Below are 21,630 nucleotides of genomic sequence, written 5' to 3' on the forward strand. Positions count from 1 at the left end.
TTCTACCCCTGGCTCCATACATTTTTATTATCGATATAGTTAGATTCCACCTTTATGATTATGGATCTGTGAGTGAATTGTTTTCTAACACGACCCTTTTATTTATATTAGGTCTTAAGGTTTTTGCATAAATTAGGGCGTGGTCACATTGAGTGACGGCTCTGTCAAGTGACTGCTGCTGCTAGCTTCTTGTCTCTCTGCTACCTGCTCCGTGAAGCTACAGGGACTCTGCCTGCTCAGCTCATCCAGGAAACACAACTTGAAGCCGGCCGTGGTTGTTTGTTCTTCATGCTTATATATCGGACTATTGTGACTCGCTCTGCGGTTAAAACAGACGGTGCATGAATGCGGTTTTGCGGTAAGTGAAAATCGAGTACTTATTTATGTGTTAATGATTTTAATCGGCTACGTAATGCATGTTAAGGCTTGGTTTAATGTGTAAGCGAGTGGTAGCTACATCGGTGCTAACGATGCTAATCGTAGCCTACAAGTTAAAATCATAGACTGTTAAGTGGGATACTACTGTTGAACAAACGGCTTCTGTTTGAGGTTGATAAAATAAGGTTATCCTTGTAACTTAGAGATATTTTATTATGTAGGTAGGAACTGTATGCATCTAAGGTACATTTAAATTGGCTATGCTCAAGTATGTAGACAAGTTAACTTCGAAGTAGTGTATGTGAAATCAACCTCACAATAAGATGTGTGTATATTACAATTATTAATGTCATATTTCAAGATGATTACTTAGATATTACCATATGTTTGGTTGAGCTGGAGTTCATTATTGAGCTTACACGTTAACGTCACAGTCATCTGAAGAACAAACCCAAACCTTGTTGTTTTTATTAATTGCACCAAATGGGTATCAAATAAACAGTAAGCATTGGTAACACAACTTCCAAAGTTACAGTAAAATAAAAAGGACCCTGACTCGGACAATACACAATCCAACATGTTCAACAGAAGAGAATCAGTTATATTGTTTGTACACATGGTACTTTACATATATATCTGTTTGTTTAAGGTGTCCAGGTGATGCAGACAGGCTGGACCAGAGAGTGAGAGACAGAACTGGACTCCTCACAGCAGTGAACTTTAGCACAGGTACAAAGACTCTTTTTTCATACTGTACAAAGAATCAAGAAATATATTGGTTTAAATGAATGAAGTATTGACTTGAATACACTGATATACATTCCATTAAAACAGGGGTGGGGAACCTTTTTCCTCTCAAGGGCCATTTCAATTTGTTCAACATCCTCCGAGGGCCGTACACATTATTGACCTCTGCTTAAAAATACTAAAATCACAGCCCATTCATTTGGCCTTTCTTTCATGCTGTGCAAAGAAAAAGCAACCTCTTAATCCAGATATCTTGCCATGACTCACGCATGCATGCACGTGCACGGTGTGGCATGACCACCTAAATAGAAAGATATGGACACAAGATGTGTGCAAATGTATTGAGTTTCCTATCCATGTGGACATGATTTAAGTGGGGGGGGGGGACCTAACCTCCTCTCGGGGGGTCCGGGGGTATGATCCCACGGGAAGATTTTTTTTTAAATGTTGAAGTTAAAAGCATCAATCTGGTGCACTTTGAGAGCAACATTAAGAGATCTATGGATACATCTCTCAACATCCATATGAAACAGAACTATAAACAGATTTACTTTTTCTTTATGGACATTTTACAAATCACTCCTTTTAAACTGTATTCTTGTTTATTAATAACAACTTTTTTTTACTGTCATATAGTATTTTATACCCGTTTACTTTATTATCTTATTTTTTTATAATAATGATCATAAAGATGTGCCTTTACCTCACTGGTTGGAGAAAAAGCTTCTTATATTCGTTAGCATAGCTAGCTAACCAGATGCTAATAACAATAAAGTTATTGACTGTATGATCAGTATGATAGATGAGCAGATTGCCACTGGCCTTACAACTAAAGACACAGACACGCAGGCTTCTTATGGGTAGGCTACCGCAATTTTTGGAAGTGCCGGAGCAGTGTTCTGGTGCTCTCCGTGAGAACTGCACCCCTGTCAGACGAGACATATACCACGTGATGAGACGTTACCCCCAAAACACACCAGGAGCGTCTGCGTCGCGTCTGCGTCGCGTTACGGCCGCGCCGCGGCGGTCGTAAGGATCGCGGCCACTCTAGTCAATGGGTGCTATTACACCACACGCGCCATGTTACGGCTCAGACGCGTCCCAGAAGCGGCTCGGCGCAGCGCTTCTCTAAAATTAGGATGAATCCTATTTTTGCCGCGGCGCAGCCGTAAGGTAAAGTCGGGCAGGCAGCCCCCCCCTCGCAGGAAGTGGAAAGGTGAGCATCCGGGATAGGCCCATCCACCACATATACTAATTTAGCAGACCCCACAACACCTCCACTACGAAACGCACAATGGACGACGAGGTGTTCATAATGGAATTGGAGAAACACACAATTTGATATGATGTAACCAATGCTTTTTACAAGGACAACATCAGAAAGGACAAGGCCTGGTTTTTAGTCGCTGCAGTTTGTGGAGTGGAAGGTAACAACTACATATTAATGTTTTCAAGTTAATTAATACTTGTAGGTACAGTACAGAGCCATTCAGTAGTTTAACATCTTGTGAAAGTCGTTAAAAAACTGTTCAGTAAACTTGCATTTCACAATAAAGTAAGATCTTATTTCCTATATCAAGATTATTATATTATTATTATTTTGTATTTATATTTGTATACATATTGGTTTTTTAACTATACTTTATCTTGTGAATTTCGCCCAGGGATCAATACAGTTGTGTTTAACTCTTTATAATGATATTATATTTTTGTATTATAATTTGTTTTTATTCATGTGTTATAACAACTACCCAAAATACTCTCAATAATGTTTAAATACAGTATGCTGTGGTGGAAAACCTTGCATTTATAGTCAGATGCAACAACAATAAACACGATTTAAACAGACACAAACATAAACCATTTAACTACGTATAGCCTACTTACTTGTAGAAGTACAAATGTCCAGGAAATATTCCAAAATCAACAACAACTGCGAGGCTGCACCAAGCCCCCAGGAAGTGCGCCGGACTCAGATGAAAATATTCATGCTGGCCAAACGGCGGTACTACACTTCCGTTTGGTTGCCAGGCCCGGAAACACTTTTTCCCATTGACTTACATGGCGAAAGTACGGAAGAGGATTAGGGCCACATAAAAAAATTTTTTGTGAGGATTTGAAAAAAATATTATTATTTTTTGTTCTGAGAAAAAAGTCAGAATTCTGACTTTAATCTCAGAATTCTGACTTTAATCTCAGAATTCTGACTTTTTTCTCAGAAAAAAAAAATGTTTTTTTTTTGGGAGAAAAAAAGTCAGAATTCTGAGATTAAAGTCAGAATTCTGAGATTAAAGTCAGAATTCTGACTTTAATCTCAGAATTCTGACTTTTTTCTCAGAACAAAAAAAAAAAAATTATTTGGGAGAAAAAAGTCAGAAATACCGGTAACTGTCGAACCAGCTTCACTGCGATTTACACATTGCAGTAGGCAACAATGGAGGACGTGAGTGAATTTCTGCGCGCCAGAGGGGTCCAAGAGGAAACCATATTGCAAATGGAAGAACAAAAGGTGAGTTATAAATATATAAGTGTGTTTTGGGCGTTCGTAAAAACAACGAAAAGGCGTTAGAATATGAAATGCAGACATTGATGAGCTAGCAGCAAGTGCATTAGCTTATATGCTATGGCTCCCCCCCATCTAATTCAGTAAATAATGGTTTAGTTCGTTGACACGCAAGTTTGTTCTTGTTGGAACAGTGGCGACTAACCAAGAGCAACAGCCTGGTGGTTTTCATGTTTCTGTAGAGAAGATTTCATTAAGTGTGTTTAACAAGGCAGCTAGCAGCTAGCTGAGAGCCTGACAGCTACCGCTCACCAGCCTGGCGGGGAAAAACCATGGGAAATACATATCGCCCAAACTTCTTTTTGTTTGCCATCATTACTTCAAATTATTTTTGCCTGTAACAGTTTAGAGATCAGTGGTCAAAGTACAACGCAAGGAGGCAGTTGCTAATTATATTCCCAAAATTCGCCCAGTAAAACCCCTCTCGGTACTGTAGCATTGTTACCACAGGGGTTTGGGCCATTGTCCTTGTATCCCACAATCACAGAATTATCAGCATATGAATATGAATCCTGCTGTACTGTCTGAAGGAGATTAAAACAGCAGGACAGTGTTGGTAATTGTATCTAGTATCGCTGCGTATCATGTCAGTCTCTAACGTTAACGTTACTGAAAGCTGCCGTTGGTGGGCCGCTGGCTCTGGCATAGGTGGGCCGTGGACTTTCACAGCGCCGGTACCGCATCCGCCGCCGCAAACACCCGCCGTTGCGAGGCTCTGGTGGCTCCGGCAGGTCCGGTGCAGCGGTGCTGTGAAAGTCCACCGCCGTTGCGAGTCTCCGGCTGTAATAATCCACTTTAAAAACACTTTTAAGGGTTATACTTATGTGAAGGTTATAAACTTTAGGGTAACCAGGGAAATTAGTAGTTTCTGTTTTTTTCTAATAAAGTGACAACAGTACCATCATGGCAAAAACTGGCTTTTTAAGGGTTAATATTCTGAAAATTAATGAATGTTTTGTATTATGAACAGGACTGATTTGGTCTGCGAAATGGCAAAATAGTATATATCTATATATAACGATGTACAAGGGTTGACAATAGTTATACAATGTGCACAAACTTCATTGTGTTTTCTTTTCTTTCTTCTTTGCAGATTGACAGCGACGTCATTGGTCTTATGGATGATGCCACTCTTCAAAAATACATCCCCTCCTACGGAGACCGAATAGCCATCTTTAATCATTGTAGAAGTAAAAGGCCCACATCAAAGCGAAAAAAAGGCCTTTATGAAAGACTGAGGGAAAAAATGACAGTGAGATCGGAAAGTTCTCAAGGAAACGCATCAGGTACAGAAACAAGAAAAACACAGACAAAGAAGCTGAAAGCCACAAGAAATATTGAAATAGGCTGGATTCACAATGACACTAACACAACCAAACAAGTAAGGGCAAAACAAGGAGGTGGCACTAGAAAAATTAAACTATCAACTAATGCTGGTTTGAATGAAATCCTTGAAACAGGAAAGACACTATTTTTTCCTGATGGAATATCACCTAAAGGACCTGAATCAGAGTTCGACTTTGAGGTGTGGGATTTTAAACAAAACTGCCTTACAGCTGAAACATGCCCTTCAATTAGCACAATGTACGAAACTGTGCAAATGACAATGTTGCGATTTTACATTGCCACAAAGCGAAAACCTTCTGCAAACGCTGACAGCGACACAGTTGAAGAGACTTCTGAGTTTAATCTTGTCTCGGGTGAAAATGACGACTACACAGATGTCATTATTGTTTTGGACGACATACAGCGATCACTAAACATTTCTAGTGATCCTGAAATCACCTTTGGTCCTCATTTCGGCATCGAGGAAGATGAAGAAGACACACTCATATTTGAGAATGTTCCTGTCCCCGCCAGTCCACTTGAGGCAGAGAAACAACTAACAATCACTGTACATCATGCAAACACCCTAGCTGACATGATTACTGCCTTTTCTGATGCAGAGATTTTAAACAAATCATTGAATGTGAGGCGCATTCTCCCAGATAACAAGGAAGAAGCAGGCAGTGGTTCTGGGGTACTGAGGGATGTTCTCAGCTGCTTCTGGCAAGAATTCTATGAGAGATGCACACTTGGGACAACAGTTAAAGTCCCCTACATTCGCCATGATTTTCCTGCTGAAACATGGAAGGCAATTGGAAGAATCCTTTTGAAAGGTTACCAAGATTGTGAATATTTCCCAAACAAACTTTCACTGCCTTTCCTTGAACAGGTGCTGTTTGATAATGTGTACAGTGACCTCAAAGCATATTTTATGCAATTTGTGAGCAGCCAAGAACGTGAAGTTTTGATGCAAGCGCTGACTGATTTCACTGCAGTTGACACTGATGACCTTTTGGAGGTTCTCGACAGCTATGGCTGTAGAAGGAAAGTCAGCGCAGAGAATCTTCCTAAAATAATTGAAGAAATTGCCCACAAAGAGATGGTCCAAAAACCAATGTTCGTTATTGACTGCTGGAGGGAGATTAACCATCAACATCTCAACCTCAGTCCAGAGGCACTGACTAAGTTGTTGTCTGACCTGCAACCCACCACAAAAAAAGTCTGCAAACTACTGAAATTTGATGTTGATTTGACTACAAACCAAAAAGAGGTAGCAAATCATCTGAAAAGATTCATCAGAGAGCTAGATGAGAGTAAACTTCAGAAGTTTCTACGGTTCTGCACAGGATCTGATCTCATTGTGACAGACAGCATCTACGTGGGATTTGAGAAAATGACAGAGTTCACAAGAAGACCGATTGCACACACATGTGGGAATATTCTGCACATAGCTGACAGCTATGAGAACTTCCCAGATTTCCGTTCAGAATTCAATGCAGTTCTTGAGAGCAATGTGTGGGTTATGGACATTGTTTAGACTCCAACAACAATAACCAAACCAATCCAAACTGTTAAGAGTTTTTCATGTTCGAAGTAGTTGTGCAGAATTGCAAGTAATGGTGTGCTATACTGTATATTTGGGAAGCACTTCACCAGGACCTTTAATAGTTATAGAGAAGTCCAGCTGGCCAGAAGGGAGCCCATCTTTCACTACACAAACTTGGTGGTGTGTTCACAAACTACAACAAACTTGCATATTGACTATTATTCTCCAGTTGCAGAACACAAACCTGACTTGACAGAAATGTAATTTGTTCATGTAATTCAAGACCTTTTAATACTGCTAAGATGTTTAAGGATTCAAACAAGAACAGTGGCATGCTTCATTGTTCTTATATGGAAACAGACAGTTGTAAAATACAATGTACTGTTTGCTCCCTCTTACTTTTTGTGTAAATTGTAAAATGATATGCCACTTACCCAGGTGAATAACTTGTGTAAAAGCATGAATGTGTAACTAACCCCTTATCTGACCATTGACTGGAATATAAAGTTGCAAAGCAAGTGCCTTGTTCAAAGCATACTTGTTTATTTAGAACATATTTTATACTAGTGTAAAAAGTAATTAAGACGTGTGCCAGTGCAATAACAATTATTAAAGTATCCAAAAATAAAAGATAGGTTTTGTTGCACACAACAATGCCTGCAAAACAGATGTTGAGACTTAATACAATTTACCTTCAGAATGTCTTTCAGTATCAAAGCAATACTTGCAATCTTAGTAAAAAGCAAACAATTGTAATCATAACTTCTCATAACTGAGATAACTGGTAGAAGACTAGTTCAGTCTGTTTATATGCACATCTGAGAGGTGTGTGTGTGTGTGTGTCTACTTGTTTAGAAGAACCAACCAGTCCACCACTTGAAACTTTAACAAGACATTTGGAATCAAGGCAATGTGACACCTGAGGAAACATTTGATCATACAACATTTTAAGCATTATTTTTAAGATATTTGTTCCGTTTCTATATTTCACATCTTGTTTATTTAGAACATATTTTATACTAGTGTAAAAAGTAATTAAGACATAATCTTAAAATAATGCTTAAAATGTTGTATGATCAAATGTTTCCTCAGGTGTCACATTGCCTTGATTCCAAATGTCTTGTTAAAGTTTCAAGTGGTGGACTGGTTGGTTCTTCTAAACAAGTAGATACACATACACACTTTCCCTATACACACACACACACACACACACACACACACACACACACACACACACACACACACACACACACACACACACACACACACACACACCTCTCAGATGTGCATATAAACAGACTGAACTAGTCTTCTACCAGTTATCTCAGTTATGAGAAGTTATGATTACAATTGTTTGCTTTTTACTAAGATTGCAAGTATTGCTTTGATACTGAAAGACATTCTGAAGGTAAATTGTATTAAGTCTCAACATCTGTTTTGCAAGCATTGTTGTGTGCAACAAAACCTATCTTTTATTTTTGGATACTTTAATAATTGTTATTGCACTGGCACATTACAGGCAGATATTTGTTCCGTTTCTATATTTCACATCTTGTGGATCAACCAATAATTTAAAAAAAAAAGCAAAGCAAAAGGGCTGTAATTTTCCGGTCATCCTTGTGCGGAATTCTCATGTTTTGTTAAATGTTACTTTTAACATTGAAATGTAAGTTAAGGTTACATTGTGAATCAAATGTATTTTCTTACACCACATTTGTATGCAGGCCTTCAATTGAATGTTGATAAAGTTTCCTATTCTTATGGGTATAAAGTGATTGAATAAATAAGCTTTACAATAGTTGTTCCAAGACTTCTCTAAAATATCTTATAGTAATTCATATTTGACACTAATGTGAGAATTTAATTAGTCATGTGGCATTAAAAACAATGATAAAATAATTGAAAATTCATTAAGAACACTACCATTCTGTTTATGCTTTGAGTTCTTGATGCCTTTTTTACAAATGTGTATTTAATTGTCTAGAAATGGTATCCTTTATTGTCTTAATAAAGTTAATTGTTTATTTTTGCCAACACTAGGTTGTAATGTTATGGTGATACAGGTAAAAGACTGATGTATATCAATACTGAGAACATATGATGAATACTGCACTGACATACTCATTGTATCAGCATTGGATCAAATGTGCTCCTATTAGTATGAACTCACAACCAAGCTTCCCAAAGTCTGTTCACCTCAAGTTATTACGGCTAAATTGTTTCATTGAGTTCCGAGAATACATAAATGTAACCACATTTTGAAATATAAGTAATTGAAATAAATAAAATGTGTTACTGCATAAAGACAATCTGATCCATTTAATTAATGTGTTATGCAAAAAGGTGTGAACGATGTATCTATTGCTTAAATCATTCAATTTGTGCTTACACTTTTGCAAGAATGTGATCAGACATTTTTAGTAAAAACAATGGAGTTATACTGAAAAATTAACATGTTCATTATTGTATGCATGTGGCAATCAATAAGTCATTCTAAAGTGATGTTTGTATTCACCAATAAATGGCACTAGCAGGTTTGTTATGTCAGCGAATGGCGTTGTTATCCTTTCTTAAAGGAGGAAGTTTGCCCAGTGTAAGCAAGGCCGTCTCAGTTGCAGCAAACTACATGGCAATATTAATGACTGGTCCCTTACTGTTTTTAGAGCGCACATGAAATAATCTGGCAACTGAGTGAAAATTAGCAATCAGTTGTTACCATTGTGTAACACATGGTACATTATTTGTGTATACAATGTAGAAACATGTAACAAAGATTTGGCCCATACATACAGTAGGCTACCATTAAAAAAAAAACTGTTGAAAAGCTGTAAAGAAAAATGAAAATAGTGTTGAGAGACAAACATTTAAGGAATACATGAAATACCATTGACTATGATTTTTATTGATACATTTTTGACTAAATAATTACTTATTTTTTAAGGTCAGTTTTGTCCTGAACAGTATTTTGTGTTTTGCATAATGACATGTACGCTACATGTACCATTAATCAAATACTTGTCGTCGTATTTCATCTCGTAACAGGATGTATAGATCAGCTGCAGCAAATGGATCTGCTGGATCATCCCATCCGTTTTCCGCCATGAGTAGACAACACAGTTCAAAAACAGTTTCATCGCACGGAAACTGGCCTTTGGGAGTACACTCTAACATACACAAATTGACCTCCTCCATGGCAATAGGTTTGAGTCTATCCTCAGCACTGTGCAACTCTGGGAATGAGTACATAATCACTGGCCGACCAGATGCTGTGTCATCAGTTGATCTTGGTCTGATTTTGTGGGAATTCCAGGTGTTGACCACTTCATCAAGTTCATCCTGCATAGAAAAAAAGCACAGTAAATGTAGACGACATGTCTTAAGAAGCTTTCGGACATAACTTCTACCTGTCTAGATGGAGGCTGAGGTTGCTGCAATGTCCACGAACATAGTGAATTATAATATTATTATTACTCATACTACTTTTATTAATGACTAATCTCAGAAATAAATAAAATATTTTACCTGAACAAGATTAAGGTAACAGAATTGGATAAGACTTTTGTCCAAAAAGTCTCCTGTGAAGTGGCCATCTTCCTGGAGAGTTTGGAACAGGTTCATCCAGAACTGCGCACTCTGTTTGCGGAGTATACCCCACCATCCTTCAATGCGCTGGTTTGCTGTGCTTCTTCCATAAAGGAAACTTCTCTCCCCAGCAAAACTGTCTGGGTGGTTCCTTCGCAAAAACATCTGCATTTCTTCAACAGAAACATTTTCCGTGCCCCTGTCTGCACGAATCCTCTCTGGACATCCACCTATACCTGAAACTGTTTTGATAAAGTAACTTGCAACTACTTTAGGATCACTGTTTGTGATATAGGCTTCCATCCATAACACATAGCGGCTAAAACCATCTATACAGCCGTTGATGGCAATGCCATAGGGCTTTAGTTTATCATAACCATCCATGTGCCAAAGTGCATTTGGCCCTCTGCATCTGTACTGACGTCTTCTCAAGCGGTGGGCTCGTCTTAATTCCACACCTTGTGGATCAACCAGTTTGATGATGCGTCTTATGCTATCTTGTGACACAACAAGGCCCTGTTGAATTGCACGGAGATGAAGCCAACGGTATCCCTGCATCTGTCCATTAGTCATGATCTCATGCTGTACAAAAGCTAGCACTTCCTCCAAGTCAGACTGGTTCTTCCTCCTGAACAGGTTAAGTCTTTTACAAATTCTCTTTAATGTTCGGACACTAATTACAATGTGATTAGTGTGTGCCAAAATAGCAAGTATTTCTTTGTTACTTAGGGAAAGTCTGAAGTATAGTTTAATTAAGTCATCCAAATCTGGCTCTGCAGGCATTGTTGTGAGCAGCGCAGCAAACTGATGTAATGCAGAATATAAAGAGGACAATTTGGTATTCGTAGGAGGGGTTGTAATATGGCAGTTGAATTGTACATCAGACAATAACGTTGCTTTTAATCTGCAAAAAAGAAAAGAAAATATATTGTTTAAATATTGTAAGGTTAAGACTCTTCTTCCTATTTTACACAGTATATGCTCAGTAAAAGTGTCCATTACGGAGTACGGATCTTATTTATCAGGAACACTTTATATGCAGGAACACAAATCCTACCTTTAATTTAAAGCCAGAAAGTGTTAAACATTCTTACTGTTAACCTCACTAACTTGTTTCATAAAATGCGTATATATAGGCATATATATATATATATATATTGTAAAAAAATACGCATTTTATGAAACAAGTCTAGAATGGAGTAAGACAGTTGTGGTTGTGGGCCACAACCACAACTGTCTTACTCCATTCTAGACGAGATGATGTTTGAGATGTTGATCATTTTGATGGTTAATAGCCTTCTGATTGTCAGCTAGCTGCCTTGTTAAACACACTTAATGAAATCTTCTCTACAGAAACATGAAAACCACCAGGCTGTTGCTCTTGGTTAGTCGCCACTGTTCCAACAAGCACAAACTTGCGTGTCAACGAACTAAACCATTATTTACTGAATTAGATGGGGGGAGCCATAAGCTAATGCACTTGCTGCTAGCTCATCAATGTCTGCATTTCATATTCTAACGCCTTTTCGTTGTTTTTACGAACGCCCAAAACACACTTATATATTTATAACTCACCTTTTGTTCTTCCATTTGCAATATGGTTTCCTCTTGGACCCCTCTGGCGTGCAGAAATTCACTCACGTCCTCCATTGTTGCCTACTGCAATGTGTAAATCGCAGTGAAGCTGGTTCGACAGTTACCGGTATTTCTGACTTTTTTCTCCCAAATAATTTTTTTTTTTTTGTTCTGAGAAAAAAGTCAGAATTCTGAGATTAAAGTCAGAATTCTGAGATTAAAGTCAGAATTCTGAGATTAAAGTCAGAATTCTGACTTTTTTCTCAGAACAAAAAATAATAATATTTTTTTCAAATCCTCACAAAAAAATTTTTTATGTGGCCCTAATCCTCTTCCGTACGAAAGAGTGGTCTGTAACTCGTTGGATAATTTTTTTTAAGGCAAGGCAAGTTTATTTATATAGCACTTTTCAACACAAGGCAATTCAAAGTGCTTTACAAAAAATGAAAGAGATTAAGAAAATGGCATTTAAAATCAGTCATTAAAAAGAAAAGCTAATAAAATAAACATTAAAAGAAAAAATACATGGATAAAAGTTACAGTGCTGTCAATTAAACATTAAAAGAAAAAAGTACATGGATAAAAGTTACAGTGCAGTCTAAGATATGAATAGTTCAATTAAAAGCAGCGACAAAAAGAAAAGTCTTCAGCCTGGATTTAAAAGTAGTAAGAGTTGCAGCGGACCTGCAGGTTTCTGGGAGTTTGTTCCAGATATTTGGAGCATAATAACTGAACGCTGCTTTACCATGTTTAGTTCTGACTCTGGGGACAGAAAGCTGACCAGTCCCTGAAGACCTGAGAGATCTGGATGGTTCATAATTTAGCAGGAGGTCAGAAATGTATTTTGGGCCTAAACCATTCAGTGCTTTATAAACCAGCAGCAGTATTTTGAAATATATTCTTTGACACACAGGAAGCCAGTGTAAAGACTTCAGAACAGGAGTGATGTGATCCACTTTCTTAGTGTTAGTGAGGACTCGAGCAGCAGCGTTCTGAATTAGCTGCAGCTTCCTAATAGATTTTTTAGTGAGACCTGTGAAGACACCATTGCAGTAGTCGAGTCTACTGAAGATAAAAGCATGGACAAGTTTTTCCAAATCCTGCTGTGACATTAGTCTTTTAATCCTAGATATATTCTTTAGGTGATAGTAGGCTGATTTAGTAACTGTTTTAATGTGACTGTTGAAACTCAGGTCAGAGTCCATGACTACACCTAGATTTCTGGCTTTATCTGTTGTTTTGAACATTGCACACTGAAGCTCAGCGCTAACTTTTATACGTTCTGCCTTGGCTCCAAAAACCATTACCTCAGTTTTATCTTTGTTTAATTGGAGAAAGTTCTGACACATCCAGTCATTGATTTGTTCAATGCACTTACTCAGTGTTTGAATTGGAGCATAGTCTCCTGGTGAAATTGTTACGTAAATTTGTGTGTCATCTGCATAGCTATGGTAACTTATTTTGTTGTTCTTCATTATCTGAGCCAGTGGTAGCATGTAGATGTTAAAGAGAAGAGGCCCCAAGATGGAGCCTTGAGGAACCCCACATGTCATATTTGTCAACTCAGATGTGTATTTACCTATAGAAACAAAGTTGTTTCTGTCCTTTAAGTAGGATTCAAACCAATTCAGAACTGTTTCCGAAAGTCCCACCCAGTTTTCCAGTCGGTCTAGTAATATGCTGTGGTCAACAGTGTCAAACGCAGCACTGACATCTAATAATACTAACACTGAAGTTCTGCCACTGTCTGTGTTTAAGTGGATGTCATTAAAGACCTTTACAAGAGCAGTCTCAGTGCTGTGGTTTGGACGAAAGCCTGACTGGAACACATCAAAACAGTCATTTAAATGCAAGAAATTACTCAACTGTTGAAAAACAACTTTTTCAATGATTTTACCTAGAAATGGGAGGTTTGATATGGGCCTGTAATTGTTCATTACTGAAGCATCTAGATTATTCTTTTTTAAGAGCGGTTTAATGACTGCAGTTTTCAGGGCCTGTGGAAAAATACCTGAGTGAAGAGATTTGTTTACTATATGAAGTAGATCTGAGGCCATGCAAGGCAAAACATCTTTGAAAAATCCTGTTGGAATAATATCAAGGCAGCAAGAGGAGGATTTCAGAAGTTGAATAATGTCCTCTAGGTTTTTATCATTAATCTGATGGAATTGTGTCATGATGTCTGAATTGATGTTAAGTGGAGATAGGGACAACACATTTGCTGTTCCTGATGCAGAGGCACTGACTGCTTGTCTGATTTTCTGAATTTTGTCAGTGAAAAAGGAGGCAAAATCATTGCACGCCCTGGTGGATAGAAATTCAGAGGCTACTGACACTGGGGGGTTAGTTAGTCTGCCGACGGTAGCAAACAAGGCACGTGCGTTGTTTTTGTTTTTGGTAATGATGTCAGAGAAGAACGATTGTCGTGCGTTTTTCAATTCCAAATTATAAAGGCCAAGTCTCTCTTTATAGATTTCAAAGTTAACCTGGAGATTTGTTTTTCGCCACCTGCGTTCAGCTTTTCGACATTCTCTTTTTTCTGTTTTCACGGTCATGGCCTTTCTCCATGGAGATATTTTCTTGCCAGACACTTCCTTTACCTTAGTTGGAGCAATGGCATCTATAACATTTTTAATTTTTGAATTAAAATGATCTACTAGCTCATTTACTGAGATGTTGGCAGGGGCAAGTGTGGAAGAGAAATTCTGAGTAAACATTTCCCTAGTATTTTCAGTTAAATATCGCTTTGTGGTTACCTCTTTTTGAACATTTTTGTGAACAGAAATAGAGCTCTCAAAGAAAACACAGGAATGGTCAGAGAGTGCAACATCAGTCACCACAACCTTAGAGATATTCAGACCCTTTGAGATAATTAAGTCCAGAGTGTGCCCCTTATTGTGCGTGGGCTCCGTCACATGCTGAGTCAGTCCATAGCTATCAAGAACACAAAACAGTTCTTTAGCCCCTCTGTCCTGGGGGTTGTCAACATGGATGTTAAAATCACCAACAATGACTAGACGGTCAAAGTCAATACACACTATAGACAGCAGTTCAGTAAAGTCATCAAAAAAGCTTGCACAGTATTTGGGTGGTCTATAGATATTTAGGAACAGAGCTCGAGAGGAGCATTTCAGCCGAAGGGCCACATATGCAAAAGAATCAAAGTTTCCATACGATGTCTTCCTGCATTGAAGGGAATCATTGAACAGAATAGCAACTCCACCCCCTTTCTTATGCATTCTTTCCTGACTCATAAAACTAAAGTTGGGAGGGGTTGATTCGATAAGAACAGCTGCACTGTTATTTTGTTCAATCCAAGTTTCTGTTAAAAACATAAAATCGAGATTGTGCTAAATCGAGATTTAAACTAAATAAACTACCCAGTATGAACACTTGTATAGCCCTTATTAAAAACATTCGTTCCTCAAGTTGTAAAAATGTGCTAATAACGTTATTCTGAGAGTTATTTCCCTCTGCATTATGAACGCGCATCTAACCCACGGGACCGCGCCGCCCGGCACGTTCATGTTACGTGTCCCGACCAATCAGAGCACACTGTGCTCACAGGGAGGGTGGGGACTGGAGCTATTGGAGCTACAACGAGCCGTTAAAGGCAGAGAGTGAAATTCAGTGAATACACGTAGTTTACAGAGATGCTGTATGAGAAACCAATGTGAGTTGCGTTTATCTTTACCCATGGATAAGAACGGATCCATATCGTCTTACTGCCATCCCACAGAGCTGTAATAATGGATATATTGCACATGTTTGCTGTAATTCATTATCATACTACATGGGCTGTATGATTAAATCTTATACCGTAAATGTTGTATTAAATAAAGTTAATATTACCGACATTATTAACGTCCCTGTAGCTTCGTATTGCACTAAGAAGCTTATTGCACTGTATATAAATATATATATATACAGTGCAATAATAATTTCATGCTAAATGAAGCTCTGTTGGATATCACTAGATCCTGTTAGAGCGTAATATAAGTACATAACGATTGATGTGTACATTAGCATCATTACTAGCTAGCCGCTAGCTGCTAACTGCCGCCTCGTTCATATCAAATCCATGATAACAACAATCCATTACCATGCTGTCATGAACGCACGGTGCTGTTACGTGTACGCAAATTGACGTGCTTGATGTGAACGAGCATTTTGGTTAAAGTTGCGCATGCTCTATGAGTGCACATACGGGTACTTCTCAGGCATGCTGGGTAATCTGTGACGTTTCACTCTCTCAAAAGTTGGGCCATTTTATCATCATGCGCTAATGAGCAGCTCTCATAGGAATGAATGAGGCCCCGCCTCCCACGCTGTATCCAGTTCTTATTATACATCTATGGGCTGCACACACGACGCTCCGCTTCCGCAACGTTTTGAAACGCGTCTGGTGTGTGTTGTCGCAGGAGGAGGTCGCAGCGTGGCGCAGCCGCAACGTAACGCGGCGCAGACGCTCCTGGTGTGTTTTGGGGGTCAGGCTCGTGTTGTGTTCAAGGACCCTGACCTTGGCCAGGAAAAACAGGCACTCGCTTGTTTAATGTTTTTGCGGTCTAGATTTCTTTCATTTTTTTATTTGTTGCGTGTGTTTATAAATTACCTCGAGGGCCGTACCAAATGGTCTCGCGGGCCGTATACGGCCCGGGGGCCGGAGGTTCCCCACCCCTGCATTAAACAATACTAAATACTAGATCACCTACACATCAGTTAAGTTGAGGGTTTTTTCCATGCAAAAAGTTACATTTTAGATATTTAGCAATATGACTTTGTCAGCTTTCTAATTTAATGTATTGAAGGCAAAGCTATTTAACACATAGTGAGAACTGCTACTATTTATATCTCAATATTGTCTGTAAAAAACGTGGTAAAAGTGATTCTTTCAGTGAGACAACAGAGCAAGCTTCTACAGTTGCACTACGTTTTGATAACAGTTAAATATTATTTTGATAATAACATATATTTCAATGTTGATGAGCTTCATACTGTTCATTCATAATCTGATTGTCTTTGTAGCTCACTGTTGAAATAAAAAAAACACATTACAATTACAAAATAATTATATCTACAGCCCCTAAACACACAAACACACTGCTTTTATAAATAACACACTTGTTCTGCAATAATATGTTTTATGTTTCCTGTCATTTTTGTTAGGAAAGGACATGCCTGAAAGACACAACATTTTCTCCTTCTCTGAGGGTCAAGAAGAACATCCAAGAGGAACATTAAAAGCTGATGTTATGAGATTTTAAGACCAGTACAGGACATTCACTAAGAAACTACTTTTATTGTGAAAACACAGTCAGCTGATCGAATGCAGCTATTTCCACATCTACACTCCATCAGCTGATTATTTCTATTTGCCTCACTTTATGAGCTTCACATCACTTGTGCCTTGTACCGCAGAGTTTGCAACGTCACAAATAAATGGGGCCAATCTTCAGTCAGATGTGAATGTGTCATCTAACATTTTCAGTAAGAATAATGGACAAAAGGAGTGCAAACACAAATACAATTTATTGAAATGTGAACCAAAACTTCATCAAATGTTTTAAATAAAAAGCACATATGGACAGAAGGTGTAAACCTATTAAATGTATAAGTAAACACATTTAGTCAAATAAAGTGACAGACTAGGCCTGTGCAGTTGGTATCAGCTATGCCCAGCATGGGCTCCTCCATCAGGCCTGGTCCTCCTCGCTGAGGAAAGACCATAGACTGTATATATAAATGGACGTAGGGTCCGTGACGTCACCCATAGGATTCTGCAGAGTTGCCGAGAAGCCCTTAGTAGGCGGAGTCGGACACTAACAGCTCGACAGTGACGTCAGAGTTCAACTCCCGCCTGTTCCCGCCTAATCCAAATAAGGGCAAAGAGGCGGAGCCAAGGCGGAACCTCCTGCCACCGAACTGGAAGTAAACAGAGCTAGCTGAAGCTACCAAGCTAAGCTAACATGTTCCCCATCTGCACGCTGCCGTGGCATTTTACGTTTCTAAGGTAAGCGGACATGAAACTATTCAGCAAAACTATAAATAATAATCTAAGTTATTGAGTTTTTAGCATAATACTTCAGAATCTTAAAACCCCTTAACGTTTGTATGCAATTGTGCTAAATTCAACACTGGAATCAAGCAAATATTAATATGTTTGCATGACATTAGTTATTTATATTTTGATATCACTTAATTATACGTTTAATACATTTAAGTCAAGCTAAGGTACATGTGATGGTAGCTAGTTAGCGCTCTTACCTGTGAGGCCACCTCCAAACAGCATAATAACCAGACTGTATCATTAAAACTAAGTACCAGTTATAGATCCTTGACTTTAGACAAACAATTCAAAAGACAACATGTTTTTAAAGACCAATCTTTATTTGAATGTGCCTCTTAACCTGAGATATTAGTTATACAGTAATAGTATTGACAATCTAAAAAAACTGAGCAACTCAACAGTTAACTCTATGTTTCTTATTGTCTAAAGCATTTATTATTTTCATTTTCCTATAGTACTATAGTAATACAATCTGTTCCACGTAGTGCGCCCCCTAGGGGCATGGAACACTTCAGGAATGTTTTTTTTTGGTATGTGTTTTGGGATTTGTATGTGCTTTGGACTTTGCATGTCGTTTTGGTATTTGCAGCGTTTTTTTGTCGCGTTTGTTTTCGGGGTTTGTGTGTTGTATTTAGTTTGCATCATTTCTGTAAATGCAGCGTTTTTTAGTTGTATTTGTTTTCAGGATTTGTTTGTTTTTCATTTCAGGATTTGTAGCTGTTTCCTGCTAATGTATTTGTTTTTGGCCGTTGTTCCGCGTTTGCACCTGCCGGCCACCGTACATGGGTGATAGAACGTCTAGGCACGTCGGGGGCGGAGCACATACGTGATGACGTCAGACCAGCGTCAGACAGATTCAGTAAAAATGTACTATTACCAATATGACCCAAAGTGGTTGAACACTGTATACACAATATTAAATCAGTTCATAGTCATCAGAACATTTGCGGTGAATTAACTTTTTTCAATGTTTGATTTGAAACAACCCATTTTCTTTCAGAAGCTTGTAATGTTTGGTCTTACAGTGTATAATAGTACGTACATCCATTTGAATTCCAACCCTTCGAATGGACAAGCTGCTGCCTCCAATCTGGTGTGCATACCGATTCTGATTCATACATACTGTAGCCTATATGTCACAGTGAATGTGAGAAATCAGTGGTTTTGCAAGAACACTGGTGATTCTGTGAAATCACTGGCTGATTAGTGGTTTTGCAAAATCACTGTTGTGGTTGTAGTGGTTTTTCAAAATCACTTACTTATTGTATAATTATATAAATATAGGTAAAATATAGTGATAAAATATAGGTTACATACCTTGTGTTGTGAGACATGACAAAAAGATGGTTCCAGAATGATTCAGAAGTGGGAAAATGAATAAAGCAACCTCTGGGTTAAAAATAACCCAGGCGGGTGTTCAACTGCAATTGAAGCCCTAATAACCCCTTTGACCCAGCATGAACAACCCACCAGTGTGTTTACAGTACCCAAATAACCCATAAGTATGACCCAGCCAAATCAACCCAGCAATGTGTTTATAGAAATAAGTAACCCAACATTTTTTAGAGTGTATGTTCGCACCACCAGACACCAAAGCAAATTCATGTATGTGTAAACGCACCTGGCAATAAAATGTACTTGCACATTCATTCAAACACCTGGATACTAAATGACAACCACATTCACACACTGATGGCAGGGCTCCTGATTCAATGCCTTTGTTTGTCAAGTATTTATTTAACAGGTTTAATTTGATGTTTAATCAAAGACCTATGCAGTAATTGGTATTTTGTTTTGGATGTCTTGTTTATATTAAGTAATGTTGCTGTTAAAACAACAGCACCCGTTTTTCTCTAAAATACTCAGTATCTCCCAACCCCTGAGGTTGTTGTGTCAACCTGTTGAGTCACACAAGAAACATCTCAAGATGGGGAAAAGCAAAGAGCTCTCTCAAGACCTTCACAACCTAAACACACTCATGACATTGGTTACAGAAGGATTTCTAAACGTCTGCATGTTCCAGTGAGCACTGTTGGGGCCATAATCCAGAAGTGGAAATAACATAATTTCACCAGCTCCTCGCAAGTGTTCTGACAGAGGAATGAAAATAATTATCAGAAGAGTTGTCCAAGAGCCAAGGGTCTTCAGAAAGACCTGGAGTTAGCAGGTACAATTGTTTCAAATAAAACAATAAGTAATGCACTCAGCCACCATGGCCTGTATGCACGCTCACCACGCAAGACTCCATTGATGAAGAGAAAGAATGTTGAAGCTTGTTTAAGGTTTGCTGCACAACATTTAGACAAACCTGTGAAATACTGGGAGAATACAGTCTGGTCAGATGAGTCCAAAACTGAACTCTTTGGATGCCATTTGACACACCATGTTGGGAGGTCAAATGGCACTGCACATCACCCCTTTTTCAGCATACGGCACTGACAATCTCCATATCATTGAAGGACGGATGAATGGAAAAATGTACAGAGACATTCTTGATACAAATCTACCAGGATGATGAAGATGAAAGGACTGGCTTATCTATAGCCAGTTGAGTAGCACTTGAAATGTTGTGGCTCTATGAAACCTGATGTACTTATGATTCTGTTTTCTTCAAGGTTGTATCTTGTTGGTCGAACGCACTTATTGTAAGTCGCTTTGGATAAAAGCGTCAGCTAAATGTAATGTAATGTAATGTAATGAAACGAGGGTGGACATTTCAGCAAGACAATAAACCCAAATACACAGCCAAGGAAACTCTCAATTGGTTTCAGAGAAAGAAAATAAAGCTGTCAAGCCAATCACCTGACTTGAATCCAATAGAAACTCCATGGAAAGAATTAAAGATCAGAGTTCAAGAGGCCCACGGAACCTTCAAAATCTGAAGTAGCTGTTTGTGTGGAAGAATGGGCCAAAATCCCACCTGAGCAATGCATGAGACGAGTTTCTCACAGGAGGCGTCTTGAAGCTGTAATTACCAACAAAGACGTTTGTACTAAGTATTAAATACATGTCGGTAAGCATGTTCAATACTTTTTACCTGTGTCATTCCATTTTATTACACTTAACTTAATTTCTGAACATATTTGTTTTGGTTTCTTTGCATGTGTGAAGTGCATGGGTTGTTACCGACATCTGGTGAAATTGTCATGTCAATAGCAACTTTAGAAATACATTTACTGAGAAAAATAGTGACGTGTTCAATACTCATTTTACCCAATGTATATGTATGATTTCTTTGAATGACATTTCCACAGGTGTTTTGTTTATGTTAGAGAAATATGAAGATAAAGCCAAACACTCCTTCTCATAGCTCACCTGAAGAGACATGGAAAACTAGATGAGTAACAACGCTGAACAGATTGTAGATGATGGGTGAAGGAGCTGTAACATATTTATTAATATTTTAGAATTGTGGTATTTGTATTCTTGCTTTTAGGATGTCTATCACCATCTGGCAAAGGGACTATCGATGAAAACTGGCTTTTTGGCTAATTCGAGTACTTTTACATGTTTTTAATATGTTGATTAATGTACACTGTCCCTTGTTTTAAATAAATGCAATCAGAATCTGATTTGATCCCAGAGGAGTCGTTAGTCTCTTACCCCTATTCCATCCAGGTGGTTCCAGGCCCGGTTGAAAACCAGTTGTTCGTCTTTTGATGGCTCCTGATCCTGAAAACGGTTTCATCTCCAGCGCCAACAATTTACCCAGACAGCTCAAAGAACCAAGTGCGGAGTGGCATATGTCTGAGGTGACAGAGGCGCAAAGTGACTAGAATGTAACCACACGTGCATTTATATTTATATATAAAAGTTGCAGAACATGGCACAAGTGACATATTATTA

At 38.4% G+C, this 21,630-nt stretch overlaps 2 protein-coding genes across 3 annotated transcripts; one reads left to right on the forward strand and one right to left on the reverse strand.

The window, feature by feature from the left end:
• Positions 1 to 3,473: 3,473 nt before the first annotated feature.
• On the forward strand, positions 3,474 to 6,551 carry LOC117539133. The gene is made up of 2 exons (XM_034205163.1): positions 3,474 to 3,634; positions 4,782 to 6,551. The coding sequence occupies exons 1-2, from the start codon at positions 3,560 to 3,562 to the stop codon at positions 6,549 to 6,551; spliced, it is 1,845 nt and encodes a 614-aa protein (XP_034061054.1). The 5' UTR covers positions 3,474 to 3,559.
• A 1,951-nt stretch (positions 6,552 to 8,502) lies between these two features.
• On the reverse strand, positions 8,503 to 11,799 carry LOC117539101. 2 transcript variants are annotated; one of them, XM_034205132.1, is made up of 3 exons: positions 11,718 to 11,799; positions 10,083 to 11,046; positions 8,503 to 9,896 (listed from the first exon to the last, which is right to left on the reverse strand). In XM_034205132.1, the coding sequence occupies exons 2-3, from the start codon at positions 10,923 to 10,925 to the stop codon at positions 9,564 to 9,566; spliced, it is 1,176 nt and encodes a 391-aa protein (XP_034061023.1). In that variant the 5' UTR covers positions 10,926 to 11,046; positions 11,718 to 11,799; the 3' UTR covers positions 8,503 to 9,563. The 2 variants fall into 2 exon arrangements, with proteins under 2 accessions (XP_034061023.1, XP_034061022.1); XM_034205131.1 differs by lacking the exon at positions 11,718 to 11,799 and having other exon boundaries at positions 10,083 to 11,290.
• Positions 11,800 to 21,630: the final 9,831 nt, after the last annotated feature.

Source organism: Gymnodraco acuticeps, unplaced genomic scaffold, assembly GCF_902827175.1.
Source record: "Gymnodraco acuticeps unplaced genomic scaffold, fGymAcu1.1, whole genome shotgun sequence".
Lineage (NCBI taxonomy): Eukaryota > Metazoa > Chordata > Actinopteri > Perciformes > Bathydraconidae > Gymnodraco > Gymnodraco acuticeps.